At 60.1% G+C, this 27,669-nt stretch overlaps 1 protein-coding gene across 1 annotated transcript in view; it reads left to right on the top strand.

Moving 5' to 3' along the window:
* Positions 1–26,540, top strand: part of GALNT2 (polypeptide N-acetylgalactosaminyltransferase 2) — a 156,381-nt gene extending 129,841 nt beyond the window's left edge. Inside the window, exons 4-16 of the mRNA XM_028531365.2 lie at positions 3,612–3,710; positions 3,983–4,050; positions 4,270–4,335; positions 7,238–7,359; positions 9,284–9,371; positions 10,489–10,576; positions 11,626–11,729; positions 12,698–12,824; positions 14,960–15,052; positions 15,357–15,440; positions 17,224–17,350; positions 20,523–20,642; positions 23,912–26,540. Of these exons, the coding sequence (XP_028387166.1) occupies positions 3,612–3,710; positions 3,983–4,050; positions 4,270–4,335; positions 7,238–7,359; positions 9,284–9,371; positions 10,489–10,576; positions 11,626–11,729; positions 12,698–12,824; positions 14,960–15,052; positions 15,357–15,440; positions 17,224–17,350; positions 20,523–20,642; positions 23,912–24,067 (1,342 nt within the window). The 3' untranslated portion in view covers positions 24,068–26,540. The remainder of the gene's footprint in view (positions 1–3,611; positions 3,711–3,982; positions 4,051–4,269; positions 4,336–7,237; positions 7,360–9,283; positions 9,372–10,488; positions 10,577–11,625; positions 11,730–12,697; positions 12,825–14,959; positions 15,053–15,356; positions 15,441–17,223; positions 17,351–20,522; positions 20,643–23,911) is intronic.
* The last annotated feature ends 1,129 nt before the right edge of the window (positions 26,541–27,669 follow it).

Below are 27,669 nucleotides of genomic sequence, written 5' to 3'. Positions count from 1 at the left end.
CTCAGGGCTCCCCCGAGAGTGTGCACTTTGGAAGGTGCCCCAGACCCGTCTCGTTGGCCCCACCTTCAGGTCGCCGGAGGAATATTCCCTCCAACCTCCAGGATTTTCAGCCCTGCGTCAGAACTCCAGGGGCCTTCCCAGCGCTCAGAGTCCCTGTCTGTGCATTCCTGTCTCATAGTCCCAGCAGCCTGCAGGGTCCCCAGGGCCATCTTCCCACAGGAGCAGCGACAGGAGGGGCCTCAGGGCACGGGGAGCAGCCACAGTTACTACGGGACCAGCTCAGGTGACCAGGGTGGAGAAGTAGTCACCTGTGTTCCTCTCCACACCTCAGAGCAGCCCTCTGCCTTTTTGAACAGGGCCGGCCTGTGCTCCCCGGTCCGAGGCAAATGCTGGATTTTCTCATCAATGTTGGGCGAGTCTGCCCCAACAGCATCGTTCCTCCCCCGAGGCAGGAGGGGGCCATATATCCTTGGCGATGAGCCGGTTTGTCTGCCCCATCAAGAGCTCAGGGATTGATAGCCACATGGTCTCAGAGAGATGTAAAACTACATTAAGGATTTAAAAATATATATATATCTTCACGTTGCCCAGTTTTTAAAGACTCCGTTTTACTGGCCACGAAGTGACCGGGGTGACCGCTGCAGTACCAGGCCCTTGGAAAGTGGGGTGACCGGACCCCACGGCCGTCCTCTGTCCACAGCATCGCGCTCCTTGCACGGGTCTCGTCTGGGAGGGAGGACAGCGGGCTGCAGACGCCTCGCACTGCTGACCTCGTGCGTCAGCTGCACTGTCCACTCCGGCCCCACGGGAAGCTCGAGGGGGAGAGTCCCGGCCGCCGGCCCCCGGAGGGGTTTATGTACACTCGCGTGACTCACTAGCTCCAAGCAGTCGGGACTGCTTGGCAGGGATGCGGCTCTTTCTTTACACTCGGGATTTACTGTTTCTTTTCAAAGACATTCTTCGCTCCCCCTCCCCCTTTTCTTGGCTCACGGCGAGGACTTAAGATCTGAATTCATGTACACACACACACACACTCTCTCTCTCACCTCACGGGATGTGACATGCTCCTCGATTTTTTTCTTAAAAATGGGATACCTTTTAAATTTTCCGATTGCCAATTCCCAGCAAAACTTGGAGCCTCGTGAGTACGTACAGGAACTTCAATAAAACGACGGGAGTGCAGATGCACCGTGTGGTGTGAGGAGTGCGGCCACGGTGCCTGGTGGGTTCCCGCAGAGAGAAGGAAGCCGAGAAGAGAATTGGACGCGATTGGGTCAGTGACGCTGGCTGTGATTTGACCGTGAGCAAGGCTTCCTCCTCCTGCTCAGTTCTCCCGGGGCTGTGGGAGCCAGAGAGCCAGCGGAGTGCGATGAGCCACGGAGGGCTCTCCCGGGCCCAGCACCCCCGCTGTGCAGACCAGGATTTCTGTCATTAGCATTACAGATCTAGGTCCAGGGGGCGACATTCTTTGGTAATTTGTTTACAGTGAAGCTCAGAGTCTTCCTTCATCTAACAATCAGCTAATTCTGAAAGGGGGGGCGGGGTGCTGGCCTGTCAGTCAGCTTGTCCTTGAAGACTTAGCCATCAGCTCTAACGAAGCACAGTGTTAATTCCAGCAGTATTTTCCCCAGGCAGCGACGACTGGCAGGTTACGCCGTCTTCTCGTGATTCATTACAGTCAAGCTGTCCGTACAACTCTAATAAAGAAAAGAGGCCCATATTGTGATTTCTGACCTAATTGCTTTTTAATGGCACTGATTTTCTTGCTCATTTTCACAATCTGCTTCTCAGAAGTCGTGTTGCCAGGCAGGAGGGGAAGTTGGCGTCTGTTGGCCGTTTTCCTTCGCGTGGACTCGCTGGTCATTGTCGCCGCTGCCGAAGTGCTTGTGGCCATGGCCGTGGCCGCAGAGAGTCTGACACACCCGCGTCCTCCTGCCACTGACGTCCCTTTGCAGGGGGACACCTCCCACTCTTGGAGGCAGCCCTTCCTTCCCAGCTGTGGGACACTGCAGGGGAGCTAAGTTGCAAAGCGAATCTCTGCAGGTGCGCCCGCCTAGGGAAGGGCTTCAGCTGCTCCGACCCCGGTGGCAGTGGACGTGACTTTGGCGTGTTCCCGGGTCCTGAAGGCTGGTGTTGGGGGCCCGTCCTGGGGCTGAGTGACAAGTCCCAGCCCTACTGCAGGCTCGCAGCAAGACTCGTTCACACTCTCCTCCACCTTGGCATTAAAATGACCAGTCAAGCTGGGTGGCTCAGCTGGCCAGAGCGTTGTTCAGACACCAAAAGGTTGTGGGTTCTATTCCTGGTCAGGGCATGAACCCAGGTTGCAGATTCAGTCCCCGGTCAGGGTGCTTACATGAGGTTACTGATGTTTCTCTTTCTTTCTACCCACCCCCCACAACATCAATAAATATATCTCCAGGTGAGGGTGGTTTTGTTTTGTTTTGTTTTTTAAGGACTGGTCGAGAGCAGTTTCCTAGGGCCAAGGGTGCTTGGCCCCTTAGCTCTCTGTCCCAGCCTCTCTCTGAGCTGGATCCGTGGTGTCAGCAGCTGGGCAACTCTGAGGGCCCTCCGACCGCACTGGACTGTTCCCTGCGGCCCTTCCAGGCTGGAAGCCTATGGGATGCTCTAAGCCCGCCTCAGCGCGGTGCTCTCTGGGGGTCCCTCGGAACATCACCTCTCTGGGTGCGTGTTCTTCAGCGTCTGTGGGGCTTGCCTGGAAGGGTCCCTCGTGGGTTCTGCGGAGCCTGGTCCTACTTAGCTGGCCATTTCTGTCTGTAGGGGATGGTAGCAATAGCAAATGGTGAAAACGAGCAAGTAAATCGGTGCATTTAAAAAGCAGTTAGGTCAGAAGCACAAAGCGGGCTTCCTTGGTTTATTGCGGCTGTGTGGATCGCTTGCTTCTGAGCAGTCAGTCAGCGTCTTCCCCTGGAGGTGTCCGAGTCCCGGTTTGCAGAAGAGCCCGTCTGTGCCCTTGCATTCCGGGTGTTAGAGCCTGGCTTGGGAAGTGCCTCACTGTGACCGGCCCGTAGTGTGCCGCCCTGGTCCCCAAATAGCCGTGTTCCGCACCATTCAGGGCTCTCCCGAGAGCCGACGTGCCGCTCCCCCTGCACCAGCACCCCCTACGTTGTTTGGAGCCGGCCTGGCGGGGTAAGGGGAAGCGGTCAGGGGGCCGTGCCAGGTGCCAGAGACAGCCGCGTGAAGCCGCACAGGCGTCCCTCGTGCCTGCTGTAGGCCACGCGAGAACAAGGGAAGGGCAGCAACGCCTTGGTCCCAGCCCCCAGGAGTGACCTCCCCCACGGACGCGTAAGCAGCCCATCTCCTCATGTGACGGGAAATGGGGTCTCACGGTGTCAAAGCGCCGTTTCCTTCGCCGTGGCAGACACACGTTCTCAGTGTGATACATTGCCCCGAAGTCTTTCATCTTTTGTGACGTGCCTGCCCGTGGGTTCTGCCATTTCCTCGTGTCTCGCTGTCACTGCGTCTCAGAACAGGCCCGAGTCTCCTGCAGACAACAGGTTCGGCTCGGAGTGTCCATCCTGGCCGGTCGCTCTGCCTGTGCTCAGGGGCTGCTCGGGGTCCCTTGTGTAGAGGACGGACTTTCTCTTCCTCAGGTGTCAGCGGAAGCAGTGGCGGGTGGATCTGCCGGCCACCAGCGTGGTGATCACGTTCCACAATGAAGCCAGGTCGGCCTTGCTGAGGACAGTGGTCAGGTGAGGCCAGGAGGATGCCCCCTCTTGCCCGCCTGTTGCAGCTCCCAGAGGGCGTTCCCTCGCACGGGCACTGCACGCAGGCTGGGTCCCCAGTACAGTCAGGTCGGGGCTGGCCACGGGGCAGGCAGGTCACCTGGGTGTGCAGAGCAAGGGGGGGCCGATGTCTCCTGCGGCCAAGGGTTGGGGCCAAGATAGGAGAATTCCCCACCCAAAGTGATCACCCCACCCCCACCCCAGAGGCCTACAGCCTTGATCTCTCTGTCTTTCCTCAGCGTGCTGAAGAAGAGCCCGCCCCACCTCATAAAAGAAATCATCCTGGTGGACGATTACAGCAACGACGGTGAGTACCAAGACCAGTTTCTCCCCTGCGCTGGCCCTTCCCCGGCGCCCGCCTTCGGGAGTGTGGCCGCTAGTGACACGCTTCTGAAAGGCCGGAACCGGGGCGCGGAGAGGAGAGGTGCCTCTGCGTGACGCCCGCCGATGGTCAGGGCTCGCTGCTCTAGTGCAAAGCCCTGTGCACACTCGAGGTTCGAGCGCTCTGCTTCTTTTCTTTCCCCAGCGGAGGACGGGGCGCTCTTGGGGAAAATCGAAAAAGTGCGGGTTCTCAGAAATGACCGGCGAGAAGGTAAGACCCTCAATTCAGAACCAGAGCGTTGAACTCTGACTTTTCCTGGGCCCAGTGACACCCCAAATAAAGGTTTCAGCTAAAGGGACCACGAGCTGGGTCGTCTCTCTGTCGCTTCCCGCTACCAGAGCCTCTTCGGAGCCTCTCCCGGCGAACATGGGAAAGACACTCCAAGCTGAACTAATTGAAACTGTGTGTGTGCTAGGGCAAGAGTTCAAATGACAGTTTTGTTTACGTATGTAGAAAATGGGCTTCTTTCTTCCCCTCGCAACCTAGGGGGTTTTCCCCTGGGTACTACTAGAGTTTAGAAGAACAAACGAAGATTTAGCGATGGGAAATTGAATGACTCCATGCTCCAGGCATCTGATACAATAACCAAGAGTCAATTTGACAGCCTGCCAAAGGTGAGCCATCCAAAAAAAGGGGGCGAGCGCCAGAGTTACACGCTTATGGTGTTTTGCAAATGCCAGCCTCAGACTCCACTGCAGTCAGTCCTGTCTTTGCTGGAGCTAGGCTCTCTGAGTCCACTTTATTGGTGCTTAAAAGAGTGGCCCCATGGGGGACAGAGCTGCTTTGAAGTGTTGGGACAGGAAGCTGGCATCGCAGGGTGCGTCAGCATCCATGGCGTCCGTGCCGGGAGAGAGCTCAGTGGCTCCCCCAGAGGCCTGAGAAGTCTCTGCATAGAGACATTGCCGAACTTTAAACAGGGTTGGCCGTTGGCGGCCAACGGCTGGTCCTGGCGTGGCGGTTGTGTTCTTTGATCGATGTCTGCTCTTTCTTCTGGTTCCCTGTGTGGTCCAGCTGGAGTGAAGGCATGCGGTTTTCCTTAGCAAGACTCTAATCAGCCAATAAGGTGCTTTAGCCCACGAGGGCCACGCCATCAGCACCGTGTTTTAACCAAGTGTGAGATCATCCACCCAGATGTTCTGCGCCCGTGCACAGTGGGGCTGCCTGGCCCCCGAGCCAGCTCTGTGTGCTGGACTCACACCTGTGTCCTGAGCCTACAGTCCACCCAGGTCTTGAGATCAAACTGAAATCTTGCACTTCGTGTTTGCATCCAGCCCCAAACAAGCCACGTGCACCTTTTGGATTTAAACCCCCAGTGTCCGCCGGCACAGGGAAGAACCCAGAGAAGTGCAGGGCAGAGAGATATTTTTCCTGTTGGCATTTTACTACTGACAGATCACTCGCTAACCTCAGAGTGCCTTTAAACCACTCACGGATCAAAAAAAAATGGCTAAATGTAAACTTTCCATTTGCCATACGTTAGGCAGTTCCTGTGGGCAAACCCACACGGATGCAGTGTCTGGGAAGGGGTGGGAGGGGCCGCAGTGTGGAGCCGATGACAGGCATGACGGCCAGGCGAGAAGATGTACACACAGCACCTGTGCATGCGTGTGCACGTATGTGCGTGTGTGTGTGTGTAGACCCCATCGTTTAAACAGCCACACCAGGGCTGACAGCAGTGCCGGTAGGCGGTGGAGGAAATCAGTTGCCTGAACTGTCCTGGCAGCGGAAGAGCAGCCGTAGGTTCGGTGTCAGGGCCCGGGGTCTGGTTGGGCCGGCAGTTCCGACCCGGCAGCTTGTTAGAATCCCCGGAGAACTTAAGAGATGGCCGTGCCCACAATTAAATGGAAAGGTCTGGATTTCTAGGGGCGGGGCCCAGGCATCTGCCTTTTATGAGCTACTCAGATGATTCTGGCGCGCTCTGAAAGCTGAAGACCTCATCCTGCTCTCTCATTTTACGGCTGGAAATGTTAAGGCCCCAAGAGGCCAGGCGGCTTTTCCACAGCCGTACGGCTGTCTGATGGCAGCGGCGGGCCAGGTCCACATTCGTGATCTGACTCTCTGTGTGACTCGTGGGCTTTTTCTCCATTCCCACTGTCCTGCCCACTTCTTTTACTTTTCCCAGGTTTATTGAGACATGATGGATGTGTAACATTGTATCTGCTCAAGGCGTACAACATAACGATTGGATACATGTGTATGTTGTACGCCGATTACCACCGCAGCAAGTTTCATTAACATCCATCACCTCAAGTAGTTACAGTTTATTTTCTCTTCTGAGAACTTTTAAACTCTACTCCAGCAACTTTCAAATGTACAGTACCCTGTGGTTAACTATAGTCATTGTGCTGTTCATCACATCCAGAGCTTAGGACTGGAAGTTTGTACCTTTTGACCCCCTTCACCCATGTGCCCCACCTGCACCCCAGAAAGGGAAATCTTTCCTCTGTCCCCTGCTCTGGCGCCAGCTCCGTGAACAGCCCCGAACACCCACTGTGACCACTGCGTGTAAAGGAACCTAAGACCCTGGCTCTCGCCGGTTGTGAGCAGTCACACCACCTTCGTATGTAAAGCCCAGCATACGTAGGAAAGCCGTTTGTGACCACACTGTCCAGGGACAAATATGCCGTTTACAAGACTGTGTGTGACTTAAAAATGTATATTATTAACAGATCACAAATACTATAACTAATTTGGTGTAAAAGCTAGAAAACTGGGCGTTGTGATGTCTTTGCAACATTGCTCGTTGGTCACCGTTGAAATCAACATGCTAGCACGTGGCAAGTCCGTCCCCCGCCCAGCTCTGCGGAAAACCCTGTGGCTCCGACAGAGGAGCGTGGCTTTCAAAGCTCCACGTCTCCGCTGCCTGACACAGGAGACTCCAGTGGTGGGAGGGCCGTTCTCAGAAGGCAGCAGTTCTGAGAACGTAGTCTTCTCGGTGCCCTCGGGGCAGCGTTGACCCTACTGTGTGGTGTGCAGGTAACTGCCCAGCAGGAGAACTGCGGAGCCTCAGGGACAGGGGCAGGGTGGTGCACGTGCTGCGTGCGCAATCTCGCCTTTCTCTCGGGTGCCCTCTCCGCTCTCCCCTGACGTGCTTTCGAACTCCCTCCCGCAGGCCTGATGCGCTCGCGGGTCCGGGGCGCTGACGCGGCCCAGGCCCGGGTCCTGACGTTCCTGGACAGCCACTGTGAGTGCAACGAGCACTGGCTGGAGCCGCTGCTGGAGCGGGTGGCCGAGGTGAGGCTGGGCTCGGGCTGCGGTTTTCCTTGACGCTGGAGACAGGGAGAGGTGCCTCTGGGACACTGGTCCTCTGTGGGGCTCTCCCTGGGGGGCACCTCACTTCGAAAGGAGGCAGAGAGGATCAGCAGAGGGTGGTGAGCCCCTGATGGGTGTGAGACCCTTTTCTTAGGGGATCTTCCTTCCTTGCAGCTTTGCAGCCAGCTCTCTGAGGCAAAGGGGCCAAGGGGTTAGGACCCCTGCCTGGCGTCCAGCCAGCGCCATGTGAGTGCTGCTGCTGCTGCTGCTGCTGCTGGCTGAGGGTTGCGGGGGGTGGGGGGCGGTGCGCAGGAGGACAGGTGCTGGCTCCTTGGGGGGGCTGCCAGCATTCTACAGGCACCCTGGGCGTGCCTGCAGACATCACCCCTGGCGTTTACATCTGGACTTCTCTCCTTTCTCTTGCCTTCTGCTTGCCTGTTGACTTTCTCTCCTTCTTGCTAAGAAAGCACTTTCCTGGAGTGAAATAGCAAACCTAATGAACGTGCCGGAGAAACACAAAGTGAACAACTGATGATTCTCTTTTATGGCAGCAAAGAGAGCTGACAGGCAGTAAGTCACCAGACACTAAGTGACCACAGGCTGGTGGCTTTATGATCATCATAGTCACTAACTACGTGCTGGACACTCCGTGCGTGACCTCTAATCCAGGGGTCGCTCCCATCTGACAGATAGGGACCTGGGGTCAGGGCACCTGAGTGACTAACTGAAAGTCACACCGGTGGCAGAACAGGTTTCGGCGAGCGCTAGATGGACGAGGCGTCTTACAACGTGCTCACTCCCTGCTGCGGGTAGAGCCCTCCTGGCTCCCACCGCCGACCTCTCACCCTGCCGGGCTGTGCCAGGAAAGCCAAGACCGCAGGCGGGCTGCACCCAAGACGCTGGAGGTGCAAAGGCACCGTCAGAACTGTTTCAGGGCCCCTCCTGAAAGGGAGGGTGGGAAGAGGGGTGGGGGGACAGTCATTCTCGCCAGTGCCGGTCCTACCAAAGGAGACAGAGAGAAGCGAGGTGGACCCAGAGGCAGAGCGAAGCCTGTTCTCAAGCTCCCACACCCGGGCCCCGACCGAGCCGGGCGTCGAGGGTTTCATTCTTTGCGCTCCGTGCCCCGCGTGGGTCATGGGGTTTTCCCTGTAAATCTGCACCTGGGTGGCGCGGGAGCTTCACAGTATTCTCTTCGTGTGTTTCTCTGATGCACCGCATTCGGACACCGCTGATTCTCCCACTGATCTTTGTCCTGGAGTCTGTCTCACAGCCAACACGGGGCTCTTCAGCCGGTGCAGGAACGCACTGGCTCTTCGTTAGCCACTGGCATGGGGCCGTGTCTCCCACCGGCGCCAGCTGTCCGGACGCAGAGAGGCAGGGCAGTTGAAGGGCCTCGTGCTCATAAAGTCTTGCACCAGAACAGTGGCAGGGCGGCACAGAGACATGTGTCAGTGCTGGGGGGACGTTGTCTTATGTGGCAGGATCACGGGTAGGGCAGGCTTAGAATCCAGAGCCCTCTGGTGCCTCCGCACTAGTTGCCCTGTGCTGGGGTCGTGTTGGCACTCTGCACGTCTGTGCTCATAGGAACAGACCCCTGACTTGGCCGTGCGGGCATCTCAGTCCGCCCCTGAGGTTTACTGCCGCTCACGGATCACCCACGGGCAAGCGCAGCTGAGCGCAGAATGAAAGCAACTCGGGGGCTGAAGTTGAGACATTTGGGAAAACAGAAAAGGACCCCGGGGACACACGGGTGTCGTCCAGGCCTCCGACCAAGAGAACAGAGGCCTGGACTGTCCCGTGGCCCCCGCATCCCATCTCGGGGAGCCGTTCCCTCCTCGTCCTGGCTCCCTCTGTCCCTCGGTTGGATTTGACGGCCACTCTCGCCCTTTCCTCCCTCCTGCTGCAGGACAGGACCCGGGTCGTGTCGCCCATCATCGACGTCATCAACATGGACAACTTCCAGTACGTGGGGGCGTCCGCCGACCTGAAAGGCGGTAGGTGCCACTCCTGGTCCCCCCGTCTTGCTCTTCTGTCTGCAGGGCACCTGAGCACGGCCCCCTCAGTGTCACGGGTGACGGGGACGGCAGGTGTAACTCTATGGTGGCACCTGCCCTCGGAGCACCTGAGCTGAGCAAGCACAGTGCCGTAAAGAGCGAGGAACGGCCTTGCTTCCTCCGAGGGCTTCTCGGGTTTCCTGTTCTTCTTGTAGCTCTTTGAACTTCTGTCGCTGTAGTGGCTCATGTGGCTCAGCACAGTTCTGGGGTCACTTGTCATCAGAGAGGATTCAGCTGCCCCCCCATCCCAGGCGTCTGGGGTGAGGAGCCCACAGAGCTGGTGGGTGCTGTGTGACAGGCCCATGGGCTCAGGTTTGAGCAGTTTGGGGGGCCGGAGCCTCCCCTCTCCTGCAGCCCCTCTGGCAGCCTGAGTGTCCTGGTGGCAAACCCACCCACCTGGTCACCCAGTGGACACCTGGTCTCCCCTAGTCACCAAGTCCTGCCAATCTCACCCGACGTGTGGTTGGTTCTGGCCCCTTCTCTCTACCCAGGCCACCCAGGTCCTGCTTCACGTCCAGTAACCTGTGTCCGAACTGCCACCCCCATGTCCTGTAGGTCCTTGCAGCCTCCGGGTGTGTGCCCTCAAACCCTGCCCCCACGGAGCCCCAGAACGACTTACCTTCCTTAAAAGTAGCAGAGGCCCCAGAGAGCCTCTGGTGGTGTGCGTGCCGATGTCGGCATTCACTATGTTAGAAAGCAAAGCCGAGAACTTGACGAAACACGTGCTGACGCGAGTCCAAGTCCCGTTGTCCTCCGAGCCCTGGCGTCACGTGTCCTGCAGCTTCTGGAAAATCCCGTCACGCACGTTTGAAAGAAGGAGCCCGGAGGAGGCTCTCGCGGGAAAGAAAATTCCAGTGTGCCCTCCTCGCCGCTCTCCTCCCCGGTCACCCCCTCCCTCCCTGCCGCATCTCTGTGTGTTTTGTCGTGTTTTCTGCGTTGTTCTAGTTCCAGTGAGCCTTACCCTCACGTCCAGCATTTTTAAGCTGTGAGGGTTGGCGGGCGCCGGGAGCAAATGGCCAGCGTGTCAGCGCCCGCGTCTCTCTCCTGTGCTCGGCAGGTTTCGACTGGAACTTGGTGTTCAAGTGGGATTACATGACGCCCGAGCAGAGGAGGGCCCGGCAGGGGAACCCCGTCGCCCCCATAAAGTAAGTGCGGGATCACAGAGGAGACCCCGGCTCTGGCCCTGCCCTGGGGGCCTGACGGAGCTCCTCCCCCTCTGAGCCCCCAGCTCCATATCCTCCTTGTCAGTCAAGCGGGGCATCTGCAGATTTCTGTGTTCAGACGATGCTTATACGGAAGGCAGACCTACCCGTCCTGAGTGTCTCCACGTTCCTGATGCAGAGCATTTCCCACACAGGGAGGCTCTCCGAGTCGACCCCAGGGGCCCGGGAAGAGGGGGCTGGGGCTGGGCCTGGCAGGGTGCCCCTCTGCAGCTGCCCTTCCAGGTCCGCTCTCCTGCTTGCCCACAGAGGAGGTGACTTTCTGGCTTTTCGGTTCCAAGGCCGGGACCAGGGTCCACACGGGGAGTCAGGAAGCACCTCCACCACCTTAGAGTGGGCTGTGACCCTGAGGCCCACCTGCCAGCCCAGCATCACTCTGCCCGGTTTCTCTGTAGCGTGCTGTGCACCAGCATGCTGTAGACCATTTCCAGCACTTGGACACTGAATTATTCTCACAGCATCTCTGCTGGGATGGAGTAGGAGGTCTCTAAACATTCTGTTAACCCTTCCCAGCTGACAGGGAAGTGAGGTCGATGCGGGTCCCTCAGACAGAGGAGGCAGGCGCCTGCTCCTTGAGGGACTATCTCAGACAGCTGATGTCATCGAGCGTGTCCTAAGTGTGAGGGCTGCTTTATGGTGGTGTTTTTGCAGCCTTCTAAGGAAACTGGGCGCAGAAGGGCCGAGACCTTGCCTAGGGCGCCTAGTCAGCAGGTGCCAGCAGCCCCAATGGTCACTGTATCCGGGACTCAGTCCAGCCCCTTGCACTGTGGGGGTGTCCCACAGGGCAGGTGGGGAGGCATTCGAAGACAGTAGTGGATGGTGAAGCAGAGTGGCACCAAGGGCCCTGAGCAAAGAATGACACCGTGTGGTTGTTTTTAATGTCAGAGTGTGGTCAAGACCTTGGCGTGACAGTGCTGGTGAGCTAACCTTGACCTTTGGCCTCCCCTTCCGTTCCCCCCCCCCTGCCTCTTTAGAACGCCCATGATTGCTGGAGGGCTGTTTGTGATGGATAAGTCCTACTTTGAAGAGCTGGGGAAGTACGACATGATGATGGACGTGTGGGGCGGTGAGAACCTGGGTACGTACCAGCCACATGGCTTCCGCCACCAGCCAGTTTCCAATTCCCGTGAAACCACGCCCCTTTCCTGCCCACCAGGAAGGGCGGAAATGACCACTGGGAGCTTTGAAGGCACAGGCGAGAGTTTGTGGTGTGCAGGGTGCCACCTGGAAAACGTTTTTAGGGACTTAGAGTGACCCTGCATTGGGCGTAATCAGTCCCCCGCATCAGTATGAATAGCATCCCCTTTGTTCTTAGAAGAGTCTTGGGTTGGGCATTAAAATACGTTGTCCCGAGAGGGCAGGATGCTAGAATACAGGAAAGCTGCTAAAGGGAAACGCAGACTCTTCAACGATGGGATGTAAATTCTGTTTGCACCACTTGATAGTGTCTGTACAAAACACTGCTACAGAGGAGACGCCCTCCCAGCAAGCCGAAGTGTGAGCTCTTCCCACCTTCTTTTTCTCTCCAGCTTTATTGAGGCGTAACTGACCACTTAAAATTGTGGACATTCAAGACATATGTGTTGATGATTTGATATACATGTACATTGGCATACTCACTGCAGTCCAGCCAATCAGGGATGCTCACTGCAGTCCAGCCAATCAGGAATACTCACTGCAGTCCGGCCAGTCAGGAGTACTCATTGCACTCCAGCCAATCAGGGATGCTCACTGCAGTCCGGCCAGTCAGAAATACTCACTGCAATCTGGCCAATCAGGAATACTCACTGCAGTCTGGCCAATCAGGAGGTCCACCTGCACGTGCTTTCCTGCCTGGGTCACGAGGGCCTGGAGATCCGGGCTGTGGGAGCTGTCCCCCCTGTGGGATACTCCAGACCGTGTTCTGGGAAGAGGCTGCCCGATACACGTGACTCCCTCAGCAGCGAGGGCTCCCATGGCTGGGGGCTGGGGGCTGGGCATCTGCACCCTGTTGGGGCCGGCTGCCACGCAGAGCACCCGGTCACCTTGTCCCTTTCCCCACCTTAGAGATCTCCTTCCGCGTGTGGCAGTGCGGCGGCAGCCTGGAGATCATCCCCTGCAGCCGCGTGGGGCACGTGTTCCGGAAGCAGCACCCCTACACTTTCCCCGGGGGCAGCGGCACCGTCTTTGCCCGGTAAGTGGCTGAGAGGCTGAGCAGGCACAAGTGTACTGCTGACCACCACGCGGACCAGAGCCCACCTGGAACCACGCAGAAACAGGTCCTTCGGTGGTGCACCATTCTGCAGGGACGGGGAACAGCCACCCATGCACGTGCCCCAGGCACTTCGCACGGGCATCACGCTGAGTGAGACAAAGGTGTGGTCTCGGAAGGTTGTGTCCTGTGCAGCGCCACCTACAGGGCCGTCTCTGCAAGACACGACGGTCACATGGAGACATCCCAGGGTAGGAGCAGGTGAGGACAGGGGCAGCTCGAGGTGGCTGGGGGCCAACGGACTGTTCTGTCCTGGTGCCCGTGGGGCTGGTCAGAGAGACCCACGCCTGTGTGAAAGCCCTCAGGGCGGGCCACCCAGAAATGCTGTGAGAAAATGCTATTTTAAGGGAGAGATCTTACACTATTTTATTACAGGTTGCTATTCAAGGTTCAGTATATGAACAGTGTTAAAGTCAAGCCATAGTAAATTCAAGCCAGAAAGACCTCGTAATATATAGATATGATTCATCATAGCTAATGGAGCTGTTTTAGCCAACATTAAGAGCTTTCTGAAGAAAGAATAGCAATTATTAATCCGTGGGAACCACACCTTCCCCTAGGGAATCCCACAGCTGCTAAAGATAGAACAGTGTGGAAGCCACTTGTCCCGGCCTCCAGGAGGCAGGGCTGGTCAGCCGAGCACCTGCAAGGCCAGGTAGGATCGGCCAGGTGGGATTGTTTCGGACGCCCAGCCAGTGCCGTGGAGAGCGAGGCTGTGGCCCTGCAGTCGGGCCGAGGTCACCGGGAGGAGAGGTATACGGGGACAGGACAGGATGAGCAGGCCCACACGCTGCAGCTCAGCAGGATGCTGGGTGTGACTGGAGCCTGGACAGCAGGGGCAAGAGACGGGCAGGAGACAGGACCAGCCCAGGCCTGCCTTGTAGGTGGCAGGAAACTGAGGCAGGAGCGGTGCGTTCTGGTGCAGGGGAGGTGGGGGCAGCCAGTGGGGGTTTCGGGCAGCGCCTGCCTTCTGTTTTCAGCCTCAGAGAGGGCCCTCTGGCTCGGAGGAGGGTGGCAAGGAGGTGACACCAGGATGACAAGGTGGTGCGCCTGTCCCTCCCTCCTCTGCGGGCTCAGAGGCAGGTGACTCCAGAGAGCTGTTGCACTATCCAGGCGAGAGACAAGGTGGCTTGGACCCGGGCCGGGACCGTGGGGGTCGGGCTCCCGCTGCTTCTAGGGCAGCCAGGGGTACTGATGGGTCAGCAGAGGCGGGAGACGGAGGGTGGGGAATGAAGGGTGGCAGCCAGGCTTTGGGTCGCCCAGGAGCTGATCTGGTGCCCCCACCAAAAAAAGAAAACTCTCAAGTCGGGTGGGAGTGCACTGGGGGGTGGAGAGGATGCCTCGCTTGTCTCCCAGAGAGCGTTTTAAAGCTGCTGCTGAGTGCAGACCGCACAGTGCACACGTGTTGTGCTGAAGCAGAATGTTTAGCCTGTTCTGTCTGCATCCCTCCTGCCCCGGCCAGGGGGGCCCCAGATGTGGGGCATAAAGCGACTGTCCCCTTCATGTCCCTTTCTTGTGCAAACAGGATCCTCTCCTCAGTCTGCAGAAAAGAAAGTCATTTTAGTGAAAGCCCTTACCTCTTCTTACCTGTTCCCCAGAGCTGCCTCGTGGTGGGGAAACCACGACGGTAAAGGACACAGAGGCCCAGGATTCGGGCTGCGCTCCCTGGTGCCAGCTTTCCGTGGGCACCTCATACGCCGTCGCAGGATGACCCCCTTCTCCTTCCTTACGCTGCAGCCCCAGCCCCTCCTCTGAAATCCCCGCCTGGGCCGGAACCCTGGCTTTGACTCCTGCTCCCTGGTCATCCGTGTTCCGTGAAAGACGAGAAAGCAAGTCCTCCCCGTTTGGGGAGCACCCGCTGAATGTCAGCTCCCCGCCGTCACAGCCGGGGTGCCGGGTGCGGGGGGCAGCTTGTGGTCCGCGTCACTGCCACAGCTGCCAGCCCCCAGGGAGGGACCTGCCTTCCCGAGCGGCTCTCCATGCAGACGGGTGCCGAGGGATGCCGGCGGCCAGAACGCAGACCGCACGCAGCTCAAGGAGATTTGCTTTGTTTCTAGTAACACCCGCCGGGCAGCAGAGGTCTGGATGGACGAGTACAAGAATTTCTACTACGCAGCAGTGCCTTCCGCCAGAAACGTCCCTTACGGCAAGTAAGTGTCAGCTGTGCGCGCTCGTGCCACTGCGCTGGGGACCCTGGGAGAGGGCCATGGAGGGGGGCCATGGCCAGCCTGAGCCCCAAGAACCGCTCTGCAGCCAGAGGTGAGAACAGCCACCAGGTGTCTGAGGGCGCCCTCTGCTTGGCGGGGGGCGGGGGGGGGGTCAGAGGGACACCGGTGTGGACAGTTAAGGCTCCACCGCCGGCCCCAGCCCCGTCCTCATGGGCAGGTCTCCAAGGTTGATGAGAATAGCCCGCAAGGCTTTAAAATCCACGACAGAATCTTGTTTCCTCTCCAGTATTCAGAGCCGCCTGGAGCTTCGGAAGAAACTCAGCTGCAAGCCGTTCAAGTGGTACCTTGAGAACGTCTACCCGGAGCTGAGGTAAGTGCCGAGGGGCAGGGTGTTAACTTTCAGGGCTCGGGAGCAACAGGTGTCAGAGAGGCGGTGAGGCCTCATGAGATAGAGAGAGGTGTGTGCTCAGTCAGAGGCCAGAGCGGGGACCCCGTGAGAACCCCATGTCCCTGCCCCGCAGCTGTCCCCAAGCACCTCGGAGAACGCACCCCCTGAACTGTGCCTCCTGCCCCCTCTGCCGCGTGACCCTCCCATGCTTCTGAGACCTGAAACAGTTCCGGGTCGGCACCCCATCGAGCTTGCTCCCCGCCGGTGAGAGACAGGCTCAGTGACCCAGACGATTTGTCTGACCGGCTCAGTGACGGGCCTGAGGAGCGGCCCCCAAGTCCCCCCAGGCCGTCTGCTCTGCGTCCCTCCCTGCCAGGTGCCTCGGCCGGCCTCCCGGGTCCGGCTCCTGGGGCTTCACCCTCCTCGCTCCTCTCTGCCCACTTAGTCTCTGCTCGCCGGGGTGCCTCCCTGCCCCCGTGTCCCAGCCGAGGCCCCTGTCCCCGGGCAGCAGGGACACCCTTCTCAGAGGGCCCGTGGGTCTGCGGGTTTCAAGCTCTATCAGAATGTCATCTTCTCAAGGAGACTGCCAGACAGGTGCAGGCTTCATGGGACACATGCCTTATTATAATGTCCCCAGAGCCCCCCACAGCACCTGGCCATCGTTACCCTCACAGGAGCAGCTCCCTCGGAGCCTTGTCCCAGAGCTCTGCGCAAGGGCTGGGTCATGCAGCCTGCCTCGGGGGTGTCGCTGCTCGGTGGAACTGGGCCTCTGCCTTCCAGGACAGGTGGCCTCGCTGGGGACGGAAAGGGCACTGGTCACAGCAGGAGGCCCCAGTCACCATCTGTGCCCCGGCCAGTGGGGGGTGGCACAGCAGTGGGCAGCTGCCCTGTGGGGGTCCACCTTGCTGTCACAGTCACCTGCAGCTGGGTGGGTAGCGACAGCCAACAGAGGGACCTTACATGCAGTCCCACTCTGCGCTCGCTTGTGATCTGGGGCGACGCTGGGCCCTGCACCGCCTCAGACCAGCCGTGGAGCTTCCGTGTCCCACGGGCAGGCCAGTCTGCTCCCCCCCCGCCCCCCCCTTCGTGCAGGGGCAGGAGACACACAGCCACATGACACGGGCGTCACGTCAGAGACAATCCCCACCCCTCACTGAGCGCTTCCGAAGAGCCCGCGGTGGGCTGCGGGCCTGAAAATGGAGTGTTTTAGGGGAAACCCACAACAGGCCCGTGTGGTCGGTGACACGCAGAAGCGGGAACCGAGGTTCGGAGGGAGAGAGAGTGAAGCTCCCCCAGCTGCTAGCTGGAGGCAGGCCCAGTCTGGAAGCTCGGCACCCCCCCCCTTACCCCGCACGGTGGCTTTGCCCGTACCAGTCACCCAATCATCGACGCATGCACGCCCCGCCCCCTCAGTAAAGGTCAAACCCTAAGCCTGCTGCACGGAGGCAGCAGGATCCGACCACTGTACAATGGCTTTTCTAAAGGACTTCCAACAGACACGTCGAGAGTATAAGAGCTTTTTTCTTTCCAAAACAATTTCCCTGAGACGGAATGGAAACAGTCCTCCTCCAACAGAAAACCTTCGGTGAGGGTTGGAAATCCAGACACAGTCTGCCTGTGGGCCTGCGGTGGGTGGGCTGGGTGCCGGGTCCGTCCTTCCTCTCCAGGTTCCTGCTGCCCAGGAGGACGCCACCAGCATGGGGGTGGGCGTTGGGAGCTGGCGGGCCTGTGGGCCAAAGCCGACGGCTCTCACGTTGCTTTCCAGGGTTCCCGACCATCAGGATATCGCTTTTGGGGCCTTGCAGCAGGGAACCAACTGCCTCGACACTTTGGGACATTTTGCTGACGGCGTCGTTGGAGTTTACGAATGTCACAATGCCGGGGGGAACCAGGTATGTGCAGGCGGTGACCCAAGCACTGGGAGGCCCAGAGAGAGCAGGGAGGGGCCCCTGAGTCCTAGCCACCTGTCGCTCCTGTCATCAGGGATGTCTGTGAGGAGGCCCCTGGCCTCTGCTGGTCACGTCCGGCTGCAGCCACCCTCGGGATCCCATGGGACATCCCAGATTTGGGCCAGTGCCCAGGGCCTACCAGTAGCCTCAGGCCGGGAGAGCGCTGGCATCGGCACCCACTGGCACCCACTGTCACCCACTGTCAGGGCCCGGCCACGGGGCTGGTGGCCTTTCCCAGCCCCCAGGTCTGTGCCTTCGATCGTCTGCCCGTGTCCCCACTGAGTAGGAGGCGCATCGCCCTGGGCGCTGTGGCCGCTGCTGTAGTTGTTCTTGCTTTAGTAGATAATAGTAATAGCTTAGGACATAAAATATTGATAATTGCGTGCTTCAGTTTGACACACACGCACCTTCTCCCAGAGGTGTAAGAACCTTCCATCGTCAGGGAGAAGGGGAGGGGCAAGTGTGTGGGCCTTGCTGGGCCTCCCGAGGCCCTTGGGGTCCAGAGGACGGTGCCCCCGTGAGGCAGCGGTGGGCCCTGCACACAGTGAGGTTTGGGCGGCGCTCTGCACTCTCGTCTCCTTGAAAACACGCCCAGCTCTCAAAGGCCTCGCCGTCTGAAAACAATAAATAAAAGAGGCAGCTTAGCTCAGTGTACCCCGGGTTTACTGATCCCAGAACCTTTCTTAAACCCTCGAAGGACCGTACACAAGGGTGCCTGCTTCCGTGTATTATCGGCTGCTCCACAGCCTCCGGAGGGTGCCTGGGCGGCTGCCGCCCCTGAGGACTTTGCCTCCTTTCTTCACGTGGTGATGTCACTCTAGAGGTTGCCGGGAACGGCCTCAGTTAGAGCAGGGAGGCTCGAGGCGGGAGGGCCGTCCCCTCCTGCTCCAGGCCGGCACCCAGGGTCCGCCCAGCACGTGAGTATCATTCTCAGGCTCCCAGGGTCTCAACTGTGTCCATAGAGGACATTCTCTGACACCAAGGATGCTCCCTGGGGACAGGGGTCAGGTGACAGGCAGTGGGCTTCGGGCGAGCACACAGCCAGCCTCTGGGTGCAGCCCCATCTGCGGGTCCCCGTCTGCACTCTTGCCCGAGGCCCTGCAGATGTTAGGCCAGGCCCAGGAGAGGGACCTGTGGTGGGCACACAGAGCAGAGGAGGGAGGGGTGGAGGGAACAGTGCCTATGGGTCCCCCAAGAAAGGGGAGCGGGAAGCCACGTCCTGCTGGGAACCTCACTGCATCCTTTCAGCCCTTTGGGGCCCCGACGGGACATGAGGTTTCACTTCCTGCTGGGAGACCTGGTGGCCTCTGTGGACTCTCTCGTGACAGCGGCCCTGTGGGACCACGTGCTGTGGTCATCGCTCATGTTCCTCCCACACGCAGCGTGTCCCTGTCCACCGCCTGGGCTTTGGGGTGAGGACAGGGACAGGTCGATATTCTCCATTTCTGTCTGTGACCACAATGAAAACACTGGAATGATTTCACCCTCGGAGACACGCAGCCTGGGAACACAGGGGACAGACAGAGGGATTTAATTCCCCAGGCGCTGAGCTCACCTGAGTCTGGAGGGCAGCACCTCAGACTTGGCCGCCTGGCAACAGTTCACAAGTTTGGCTGGTGCCTGTGGGGTGACAGAGCAGAGGCCTGCCGACCAAATCAACCGCCGTCCATGGTTCCAGACCCCTCACCATGCCAGGGCGGCCTCCCCTCCCCCATCTGGTCCCCAGTTTCCTCTGCCCATTCACAGTGGGGAGGACCCAGTGAGGGCCAGGGGTCACTCCTTCGTCACACAGCAGCCATCCCGGAGAGCGGCACTGCCTTGGCAGCTCCCCCTGCAGGACGACAGCACCACGGCAGGGTAGGGGTGGCAGGGGCCCGGTCAGACTGACCCTCGGGGTCTGCGTGTGCCCTTCCCAGAGAAGGCGCTGCAGAGGGCAGCCCTGATGTGGACGGGCGGGGACATGGAGGAAAGCAGGCCCAGCGGGTCCCTCTGCTCCCCGACTTTCGGACCCATTCATAGGCTATTTGGGAATTTGCAGGAGAGAAACAGGGCCTGAATTCAGAGTTCCCCAGATGTGTCTGACCCAGAATGACTTTCCCTAGAATTCCTCATGGTGTGCACTCAGAATCTAGTTATTACAAAAGGTGAGATGCTGGGGTTGAAAGGTGCCTCGAACAGGCCGAGCCCCAGAGGGAAGGTCAGAAGCCTCGCCCTCCCATCCCGCCGGTGGCCCTGCCCCCAGCAGGCCCCCAGCCTGCCCCCTCCCTGCGGCCACGCTCACCCACCTTTGCCCTCCAGCTTCCTGCCCGTCCAGGCGGCCTTGCTTAGTATTCAGACTAAATGGCCGTGCTGTCCCTTCCGTCCCAGCCCTTGCGGGGTTCATGTGAGGATGTCGGGTGTATGTGTGTCTTTTTTAAAACCACGGGCAGTTACGTCCACCTTCCAGCCCAGTTTTCTCACCTGCGAAATGGGGTTAATGATAGTAGCATCTCGTGGGGCCCTCGTGTAAAGGGCTGGCACGCCACAGGCGCCTGCCGCGAGCTGCGTGGCGTGAATGTGAACACGCGTGCCCGTTCCAGGGCTCACAGACATCGTGAGCATCGGTAGGCCCAGTCAGTGTGCAGCTGTGAGGCGGCACACTGCATGTTCTGCTCGCCTGTGCTGTGTGTCACCTGGAATATTTACACGTTGCAGTCTACACTCACAAACGCTGTTTGCAAACCAGGGGTGCCTGGGGACAGAATCTCTCCGAACTAATGTGGGCAGAACGTCGGCCTTGACCTGCGTGTCTTGTGCTCCCCCAGCTCGAGCAGCAGTGTTCACAGCTCACGTTCAACGACAGAAAAACGGGCGGGCGCTCGGATTCCCACTGGGGCCAAAGTGGTGGACACTGTTCGTCCTACTCAGGGTCTCAGAGCCCCTGGCACCCGACTGTGGGACCCCACGACCCCCAGTTGCAGATGTGCCCCTGGGCCGAGGGCCGCCTGATGGATCTGAGCTGACCCCGGGGACGGAGTCCCAGCTCCCCGCCCGCTTTCCGGCCCCCACCCCCCTCCTCTCTGTCCTTGGCCCTGCCTGGCCCGCGCCCCTGACCTTGTGCGGTCTTGTGTTCCAGGAGTGGGCTCTGACCAAGGAGAAGTCGGTGAAGCACATGGACTTGTGCCTGACCGTGGTGGACCGGGCGCCCGGCTCGCTCATAAAGCTGCAGGGCTGCCGAGAAAATGACAGCAGACAGGTACGGTTCTCAGCTCCTGGGGCGCCTGGGCCCCTCCCACCGCCTGCATCGCGTGCTTAACGGGACTGACGCCCAGCTGCCTGCCTTGGCTTGAGCTCCTGGTCCCTCCCCCCCCATAACCTCAACACGGCACGGAGCCCCTGGCATGTGGGAGCCCTCAGTGAACCCCATGCCTGGGCAGACGTGGGGTCAGGACGCTCCTGAAGGCCTGGGCGGTGAGTGCTCGAAGGCGGGTGCGTCTCCCGCCAGCACCTGCCCTGGACACCGTTTGCTGTCTCTCCTCTGCCCCTGTCTCCTCCTCCCACGAGGTCATCCGACCGTCCTGGCTCACGTCTTCCCGTTTCCTCTGGGTCTGTTTCCGTGTGGGCTCCACCCTCTGACTAGAGGGGAAAGGCGGGGCCACATTGTGGGATGGCGTGCCCCTCCCACCGCGGATGTAAGGACCCTGGCGCAGGGCTGGGCGGTGGGGCTGGGCTGCAGGGCCGGCGGTGCGGGCGGTCCCTTTCCTGAAGCCTCTTTTCAGCAGCCAGGCTGCGCAGGCACTTGCATGTGGGCGCCCCGAAAGTGTTTATCTGGTGATGCCAGTGAACACGGGGAGATCGGGGGTGCCGACAGCTGGCAGGTGTGTGTGTGTCTGAGTGCTGAGCATTGTGGCCGGGTCCCCACAACCTGCTGCTCCCACATCCTCCACGCACGGGGACCTCAGGCTCGGGAGCGGGAGGGGCAGGCGCAAAGCTGTGACCTGTGGCCCCGCTTCCCTGTAGACCTGAAAGCGCGGCTGAGCAGGTGGCAGCTGTGGCTGGCCACGCACGGCCCGGCGCAGAAACCGGCCCAGCACGTGCGCTGGCCTGGGAGGGCGTCCGCCTGAACGGGGGCCCCTTGTGAGTTGTTTAGGAAACAAAAGAACGGGACTGTATTCATGAGAAGTTGGTGGAGCACTGACCTACAACTAATTACTAGAAAAGCAGGCGAGGTCACTAACCACGTCACCAGTGGGGGGCGTGCTTCGCTGCGGGGTGGTTTCTGTGCACCGTGGACCCCGGCGTGGAGAGCCAGGCTGGAGAGGGGCCAGCAGCCTGAACCTGAGGCCGGCGGCACCTCGTCCGGCTACCTCCCCGTTCTCCTCCCTTGTGCCCCTGGGTGTTACAGAGCCAGTGCACGTGTTTGTTTGTTCACTAAGTGTTGTGTTTTAATTTACAAAAAGCCTAAGCGAGGAAGTCCACGTGGATGAGACTGACGCACACCCGCACCCAGATGTGTCTGCAGGTGTGCACACGCACTACTGTTTCCAGACGGTTCAGAATTTTCACCTCTCACGCTGGTCTCTCTGGCATGCCCCCGGGCGGGAGGCCGCAGGCTGACCCTTCCCTGAGCCAGGGGTCAGTGGCCAGTGTCAGGGATGGCGAGGCACCTGAAGGGCCTTCCCACATGCTAAGTCTCATCCAGAGATGTAGCCCCTGAGAGAGAGCGTCCCCGTTGGCAGTGAGGTTCCTGCAGCATTTCTGTGGAGCCCCGACGTCTCAGGAGCGCGCCTGCCCTCGACAGCCCTCCAGGCTGACGGTCCACACTGGCGAGATTGCCGCCCAGGGACAGCAGGGGGACAGCGGGGTACAGCCGCTTTTCAAGACCCTCTGTCTACCAGACGCTTTGACACTTGACAGGCCCCCACCCCCCAGAGAAGGGAGCCAGACTCCGTTCACCCTGCATTCTTTGTCAGGCGGGTTCCTGGCCCCTCAGAGGGGCACGTGGGTGTCGGCAGCCGTGGACACACTGTCTGTGGCTGGGAGACAGCACCAGCAGTGACAGGCGGCAGGAGGGAGCCAGGGCGAAGGGGGGTGACAGGCAGGCCCCAACAGCCTCCCCCATGCCCACCGGACCGCCCAGGTCTCACCGTGGGCAGGAGCTCCCGGTTAGCCGGCTGCACAGAAATTTGCTGGGGTCCTCCGCATGCCCGCGGCCCTTGCGTGGGGGGTCTGGTCCCTCGCGCTTGGCTCCGCTGTGCCCCTCTGCTCCCTTCCCTGCCTCCTCCGTTTGCCCTTTGTGGAGAGGCCTCGGCTGTTTTTATCTTAAAGCGGCGCTGTCGTGCCGGTCCGAGTATTTGGTTTCCAGGCACGTCTGTGTGTGCGTGTGATGTGAGTCAGAGGGGAAGGGAAGGCGAGAGGAAGAAAATTGACTCCCACGGTATCGGAAGGATTTGCAAAAACACAGAAAGGAGCCTCAGTGCACACGGCGTAAAAAATTAATTAGACTCACAGACCACGTTAATGAAGGAAGAGCTTTGGGGAGGAAAAAAGGGTTGGTTTGTCTTTTTTTTAAGGACAAGCATTAGAGATTTTTATGTGGGAACAAACAACAGGCTGAGACGCCCCCTTCAGGCTGGGCCGTGGGCTCTGCTTTCTGACGTGGCAGCGTGATTGGCGGGTCGGGCTTAGCTGGCCACTGAGTGGGTGGGTTGCTCGTTGAGGTTGATTGGTTGGTTGGCTGAGTTGGGTTGGGGGTGGTAGTGGGGGAGGGGGTGCGCACACGTCAGTAGGAGACATTGTACCCTGTGTTTTATTACAAGGGGGACATTCGGAACACAGCGAGTATCGTCTGGTCCCTGCCATGCAGAGCACTGGGGGACTGGAGCGTGGCCGAGACCCACGTCTCCCAGCCGCCCAGGAGCTCACACGCCAGCGGGGAAGACACACAGTATAGAAACAGGCTCCTCACTGGACGTTCTGGCCACAGCCTCCCTCCCGTTACTCCACCTGGCACGGTGCCTCTGGTTCACCCGAGTGTGGTCCCTGAGCGGTTCCCGGGGCCAGGCCTCTGGACAGGGCCGGGCAGGGCTGCCTTCAACAGCCTTGGGCCGGCCTGGGCCCCCATGAGCTGGTCCCACTCCTGTGGCCCCCTTCTTGGGGAAAAGTGTCAGAGTAAGCCCTCTGTTGAATGGATGCAGATTCTCTCCAGGAGAGCATGGGCCTCGGACGAGGGGACCCCCGGGGCGGGGCGGGGCGGGGCAGGGCGGGGCGAGCGCAGTGGGCCCGGCAGAGGAGAGGTTTTGAGCTGCAAACCAGCGCGGACGGGCAGGGGCTCCAGTCCCGGGCCCTGGGCAGCACCCGTGGCTGCCCCGTCTCAGGGCCCCCGCCGACCCCCGGCCTTCACAACCGGAAACCAGAAAGGAACGTGTGTCGGTTTTTAACGCAGCTGTGTGCCCGTGGAGACGGGAGGCGCGGGCCCCTCGCTCGTGCTCGCATGGTGAGACCCTCACCCTCTGTCTTTTGCAGAAGTGGGAGCAGATCGAGGGCAACTCCAAGCTGCGGCACGTGGGCAGCAACCTGTGCCTGGACAGCCGCGCGGCCAAGGCGGGCGGCCTGAGCGTGGAGGTGTGCGGCCCCGCGCTGTCCCAGCAGTGGAAGTTCTCGCTCAACCTGCAGCAGTAGCGGCGCCGCGGCCGCGGCCGTCTCCCGCCCCGCGGGCCGCGCCCGATGGCCGGTCACCTCGTCGATGGTGTTTCTCGAACTTTCCGCGAAACTATATACCTCAGTATTCCATCAAGGTCTGAAGGTCGGAGCACTGCCGCCAGGCCCGGGGGCTGGGCGGACGCGGGCGTGGGGCGTGGCCAGGACGGAGAACTGCTCCCCTCCGCAAGTCGCAGACGCGGCCAGGCCCCCTTTCCGGAGGCCACGGCCGCCCGTCCCTCCCAGCTTCCTCCCGGGCCTTGCTCAGACTGAGGGGCGCCCCCAGGACCACGGAGGCGAGCGGCCAGGGGACCCGGAGGGGGAAGGGGCACGGTTGCAGCTCCGTTGCCTGCCCGTGGCGGTCGTGCGTGGCGCCTGCACCACCGGCCGCCGCTCGTCCTGCAGGCTCCTGCCTTCCTCCCCGCCCCCCGGCGGCCAGCCACAGGCCCCTCCGCACGGCGCCCTCGCTGTGCTCGAATCGGAACTTCTCCGTGGTGGGACACTACATATAGATACACATAAAGAGCGAGCGTGCGGTCATCCCCTATGGTTTCCGTAGGTCGTCCTCATCTGTAAATTCTCCACGAAGCAGCGCGAGGCCGTGCGGAGGAGGAAGAGGAGGAGTGGCCTGTGCCCCCGGGGGTGGCCCCAGCCGTGTGTGCGGCCGCCCCGCCCCCGGCCCGCTGGGGGCCTTGCTGGACGGCTCCCCTCTGGTTGGCTTTCGCGTGGGAGTCGGTCACTGCTGTGTGTCGGAATCCACTCTCTGTGCCCTTGGTAGCTGTAAACCTGGACAGGTTGCTTATTTTGACACATACTGCTTTAGGTCTTTTTAAATTAAATTTCTTTTCTCTAAGGAAAAACAAACAAAACAGTCCCATAGCTCCCAGTGGCTGTCAGAAGCCGTCACAGGCTGGCACCAGGCTGCTCGTGCGGGTCCCGCTGCGCCAGCGACACCGTCGAGGGGCCCAGGCCCTGGAACCGGCCCTGCCTGTTCTGCCCCAGCCCCCCCCCACCTTGGGGCGCCGCCGGAGCACCGGCCGAGCACCAGGAAGGGTGGGAGCCAGCACTGCCAGCCCGTGGGCGCCGGGGCCTCAGGCCTGGACAGCAGCCTGTGGCTGAGGAAGCAGCAGTCGGCGTGAGCCACGGACAGTTACGGACTGAAAGTAACAACCAGAGGAGATGCTTGCGTGTCCGCCTGCGTGTCCAGCCGTGTTCCCGCGGAGCCCTCCTTGCCTTGGGGGTGTCCCCACGTGCAGTGACCGGCCCCTGCAGCAGGGCTCCGTGGTCGTTCTGGCCACTGCCCTCCTTCACGCGCCCCCTCTGCCCGGCCCTCCCGCACATGCCCAGTCTCCAAGAGGCTGGCCGCACAGGGCTGGCCGCACTGGCAGCCCACGAGCTCCCACGTGGTGGGGCCTGTGTGCCAAGTGCATCTTCAGGCCCTTTGGAGGCCCGGGAAGGTCGCAGGGTGAGAAGGGGTCCCGGAGACCCCGCTGGGCTGACACTGCCCATGCCACCCGGTCCTGCGTGGAATACCCGTTGAGGAAAGGGGATGCTGTTGCTCCTCCTTCCTCTGCCTGCGTTTGCTTCACTGCGGTGGGGGCAGGGACAGAGCGTGGCTCAGCGCCTCTGTCCTCTGTCCTCATGTGTCGTGCCCCCGGCCGAGCAACCAGAGGCCTGCCAGCGGCTGGGGAGGCCGGGCTGGACGAACTCACACCGTGACGTCCTCAGAGGCTGTGCTGGACGGCGCCTCGGCCCCTGGCAGAGGCTCGGGCGCCCGTGCGAGGCTGTTGAATCCAGGCAGGGCCAGAGCCAGGCGCTGCCAGAGCCCTCGGCCCGGCACCCGGCCTCTGTCGTCGGGCTTGTCCCCTGTGAGCCGTGACTGCTGCAAGAGAACCCCGCTAACGGAAAACAAATTGTAATCAGTCCCGACGGTCCCCTGCCCACACCCCCACCCCGCCCAGCCGTCTCGCCAGCCCTGTTCCACCGGGACTGGCCCTGCCTGTCCCTGAGCCGGCAGGGGCCGCGGCCCCGGGCAGCGTGGGGGCCGAGAGCAGATGTGGGCTGGGCGGGCTCCCGCGAGGCTAGCCATGTTTACATGACACAGTGTGTGCCAAAGTGACTTACTGTGGTTGCGTTATTTTGTAGTCACCGGCCCGCCCCGCCCTCCCACTCCATTTTTACAAGCGCACACCCTTTCCCCGAGAGCCCCCCCCGAGCACCGTGCGGCAAAACCGCCGTCCTCCCGGCGGCGGCCCTTCTCGTGTCTCCACAAGCGCTGAGATGATGGCATCTGTGAGTACGTTTTGCAAATTCAAAATATAGTTTGGTAATTTTTTTTCCAGTTGATTTTTTAAAAGAACTGCTGTACAGAGCTTGTACTTTGTCCATTTTATAGATGGAAACCATCCTTGAAAAATTGTTTAACTTAAATAAAGAGAAGATACTTTATAGATAACGCTCGCGGGCGGCAGCTGTGGTCGTCCTTCTCGGGCGGAGGGGGGCGGCGGGTGGTCCCAGCGGCGGGTGGTCCGGCGCTGATCGCGGTCCGCTGGCTTCAGGGGGCGCTGCGCAATTGCCCCTTCCTGTCACACTCTTACAATGCACTCACCTTTTGTCGTTGATTCTTCCTTGTAGTGACAACCGTTACCATTTGTAGCAGCGGGTTTAGGGTGTGCCAGGCAGGAAGCCAAGCCCTTCAGTACATTCTCACTATCTTCTCAGGAACCTGTGTGGTCGCGGTTGGGGCCGCGCTTCCCGGCCGGCTGCGGGGCTGGCGCCTGAAGCCGCTACCCTGCCCAGGGTCAGGGGCTGACCTGCTCAAGGTCACGCCACTCCTAGGTACTCACCCGGAGTCCATGCTGGGCACCCGGGCCCAGAGCCTACAGTGTGAACCTGCGTGGGAATAGGGAGGCAATATTTGTGCAGCTTTTGCAGTGTTTAAAGTCCGTTGCCTGTTCGCCAGTCAGCGAGCTCTCCAGGTCCACCCGGCTGGCTGAGGTCCGGCCCCTCCGCACCCCCTGCTCACACTCGGCCTGCTAAAATGCCTGCCTCTTGGGCCCTGGCTGGCGTAGCTCAGTGGATTGAGCTCTGGCTGCGAACCAAAGTGTCGCAGGTTCGATTCCCAGTCAGGGCACATGCCTGGGTTGCAGGCCATGACCCCCAGCAACCACACATTGATGTTTCTCTCTCTCTCTATCTCTTTCTCCCTCCCTTCCCTCTCTAAAAAATAAATAAAATCTTTTCTTTTTTAAAAAAAGATAAAAAAAATGCCTACCTCTTGGCAGCCACGTAGGTACGTCAGGAAAACACAACCTTGACTGCTCCTGTTAGGAATCTGGACTGAGATTGAGAGAGGGGGCGGGTCGCCAGAAGGGCCCCCCCAGACAGTGTTTCCGACGCCCTGGAGGTCACGTTTACACATCCCTTTTCTCTGCTTCATTGGAGACCACCGCCAGTTTGGCTCTCCTGCCACCCGAGAAACAACACCAGCTCGGCGTGACTGCCCGTGTCTGTCAGAGCCCTGGAGGAATCCGTGTGTGTGCTTCTTGCTTGGGCAACAGGGAAAAGTTTATTCCTTCAATAAA

The sequence above is a fragment of the Phyllostomus discolor genome, chromosome 15 (assembly GCF_004126475.2).
Source record: "Phyllostomus discolor isolate MPI-MPIP mPhyDis1 chromosome 15, mPhyDis1.pri.v3, whole genome shotgun sequence".
Lineage (NCBI taxonomy): Eukaryota > Metazoa > Chordata > Mammalia > Chiroptera > Phyllostomidae > Phyllostomus > Phyllostomus discolor.
This window is presented reverse-complemented; position numbering and strand designations above follow the sequence as displayed.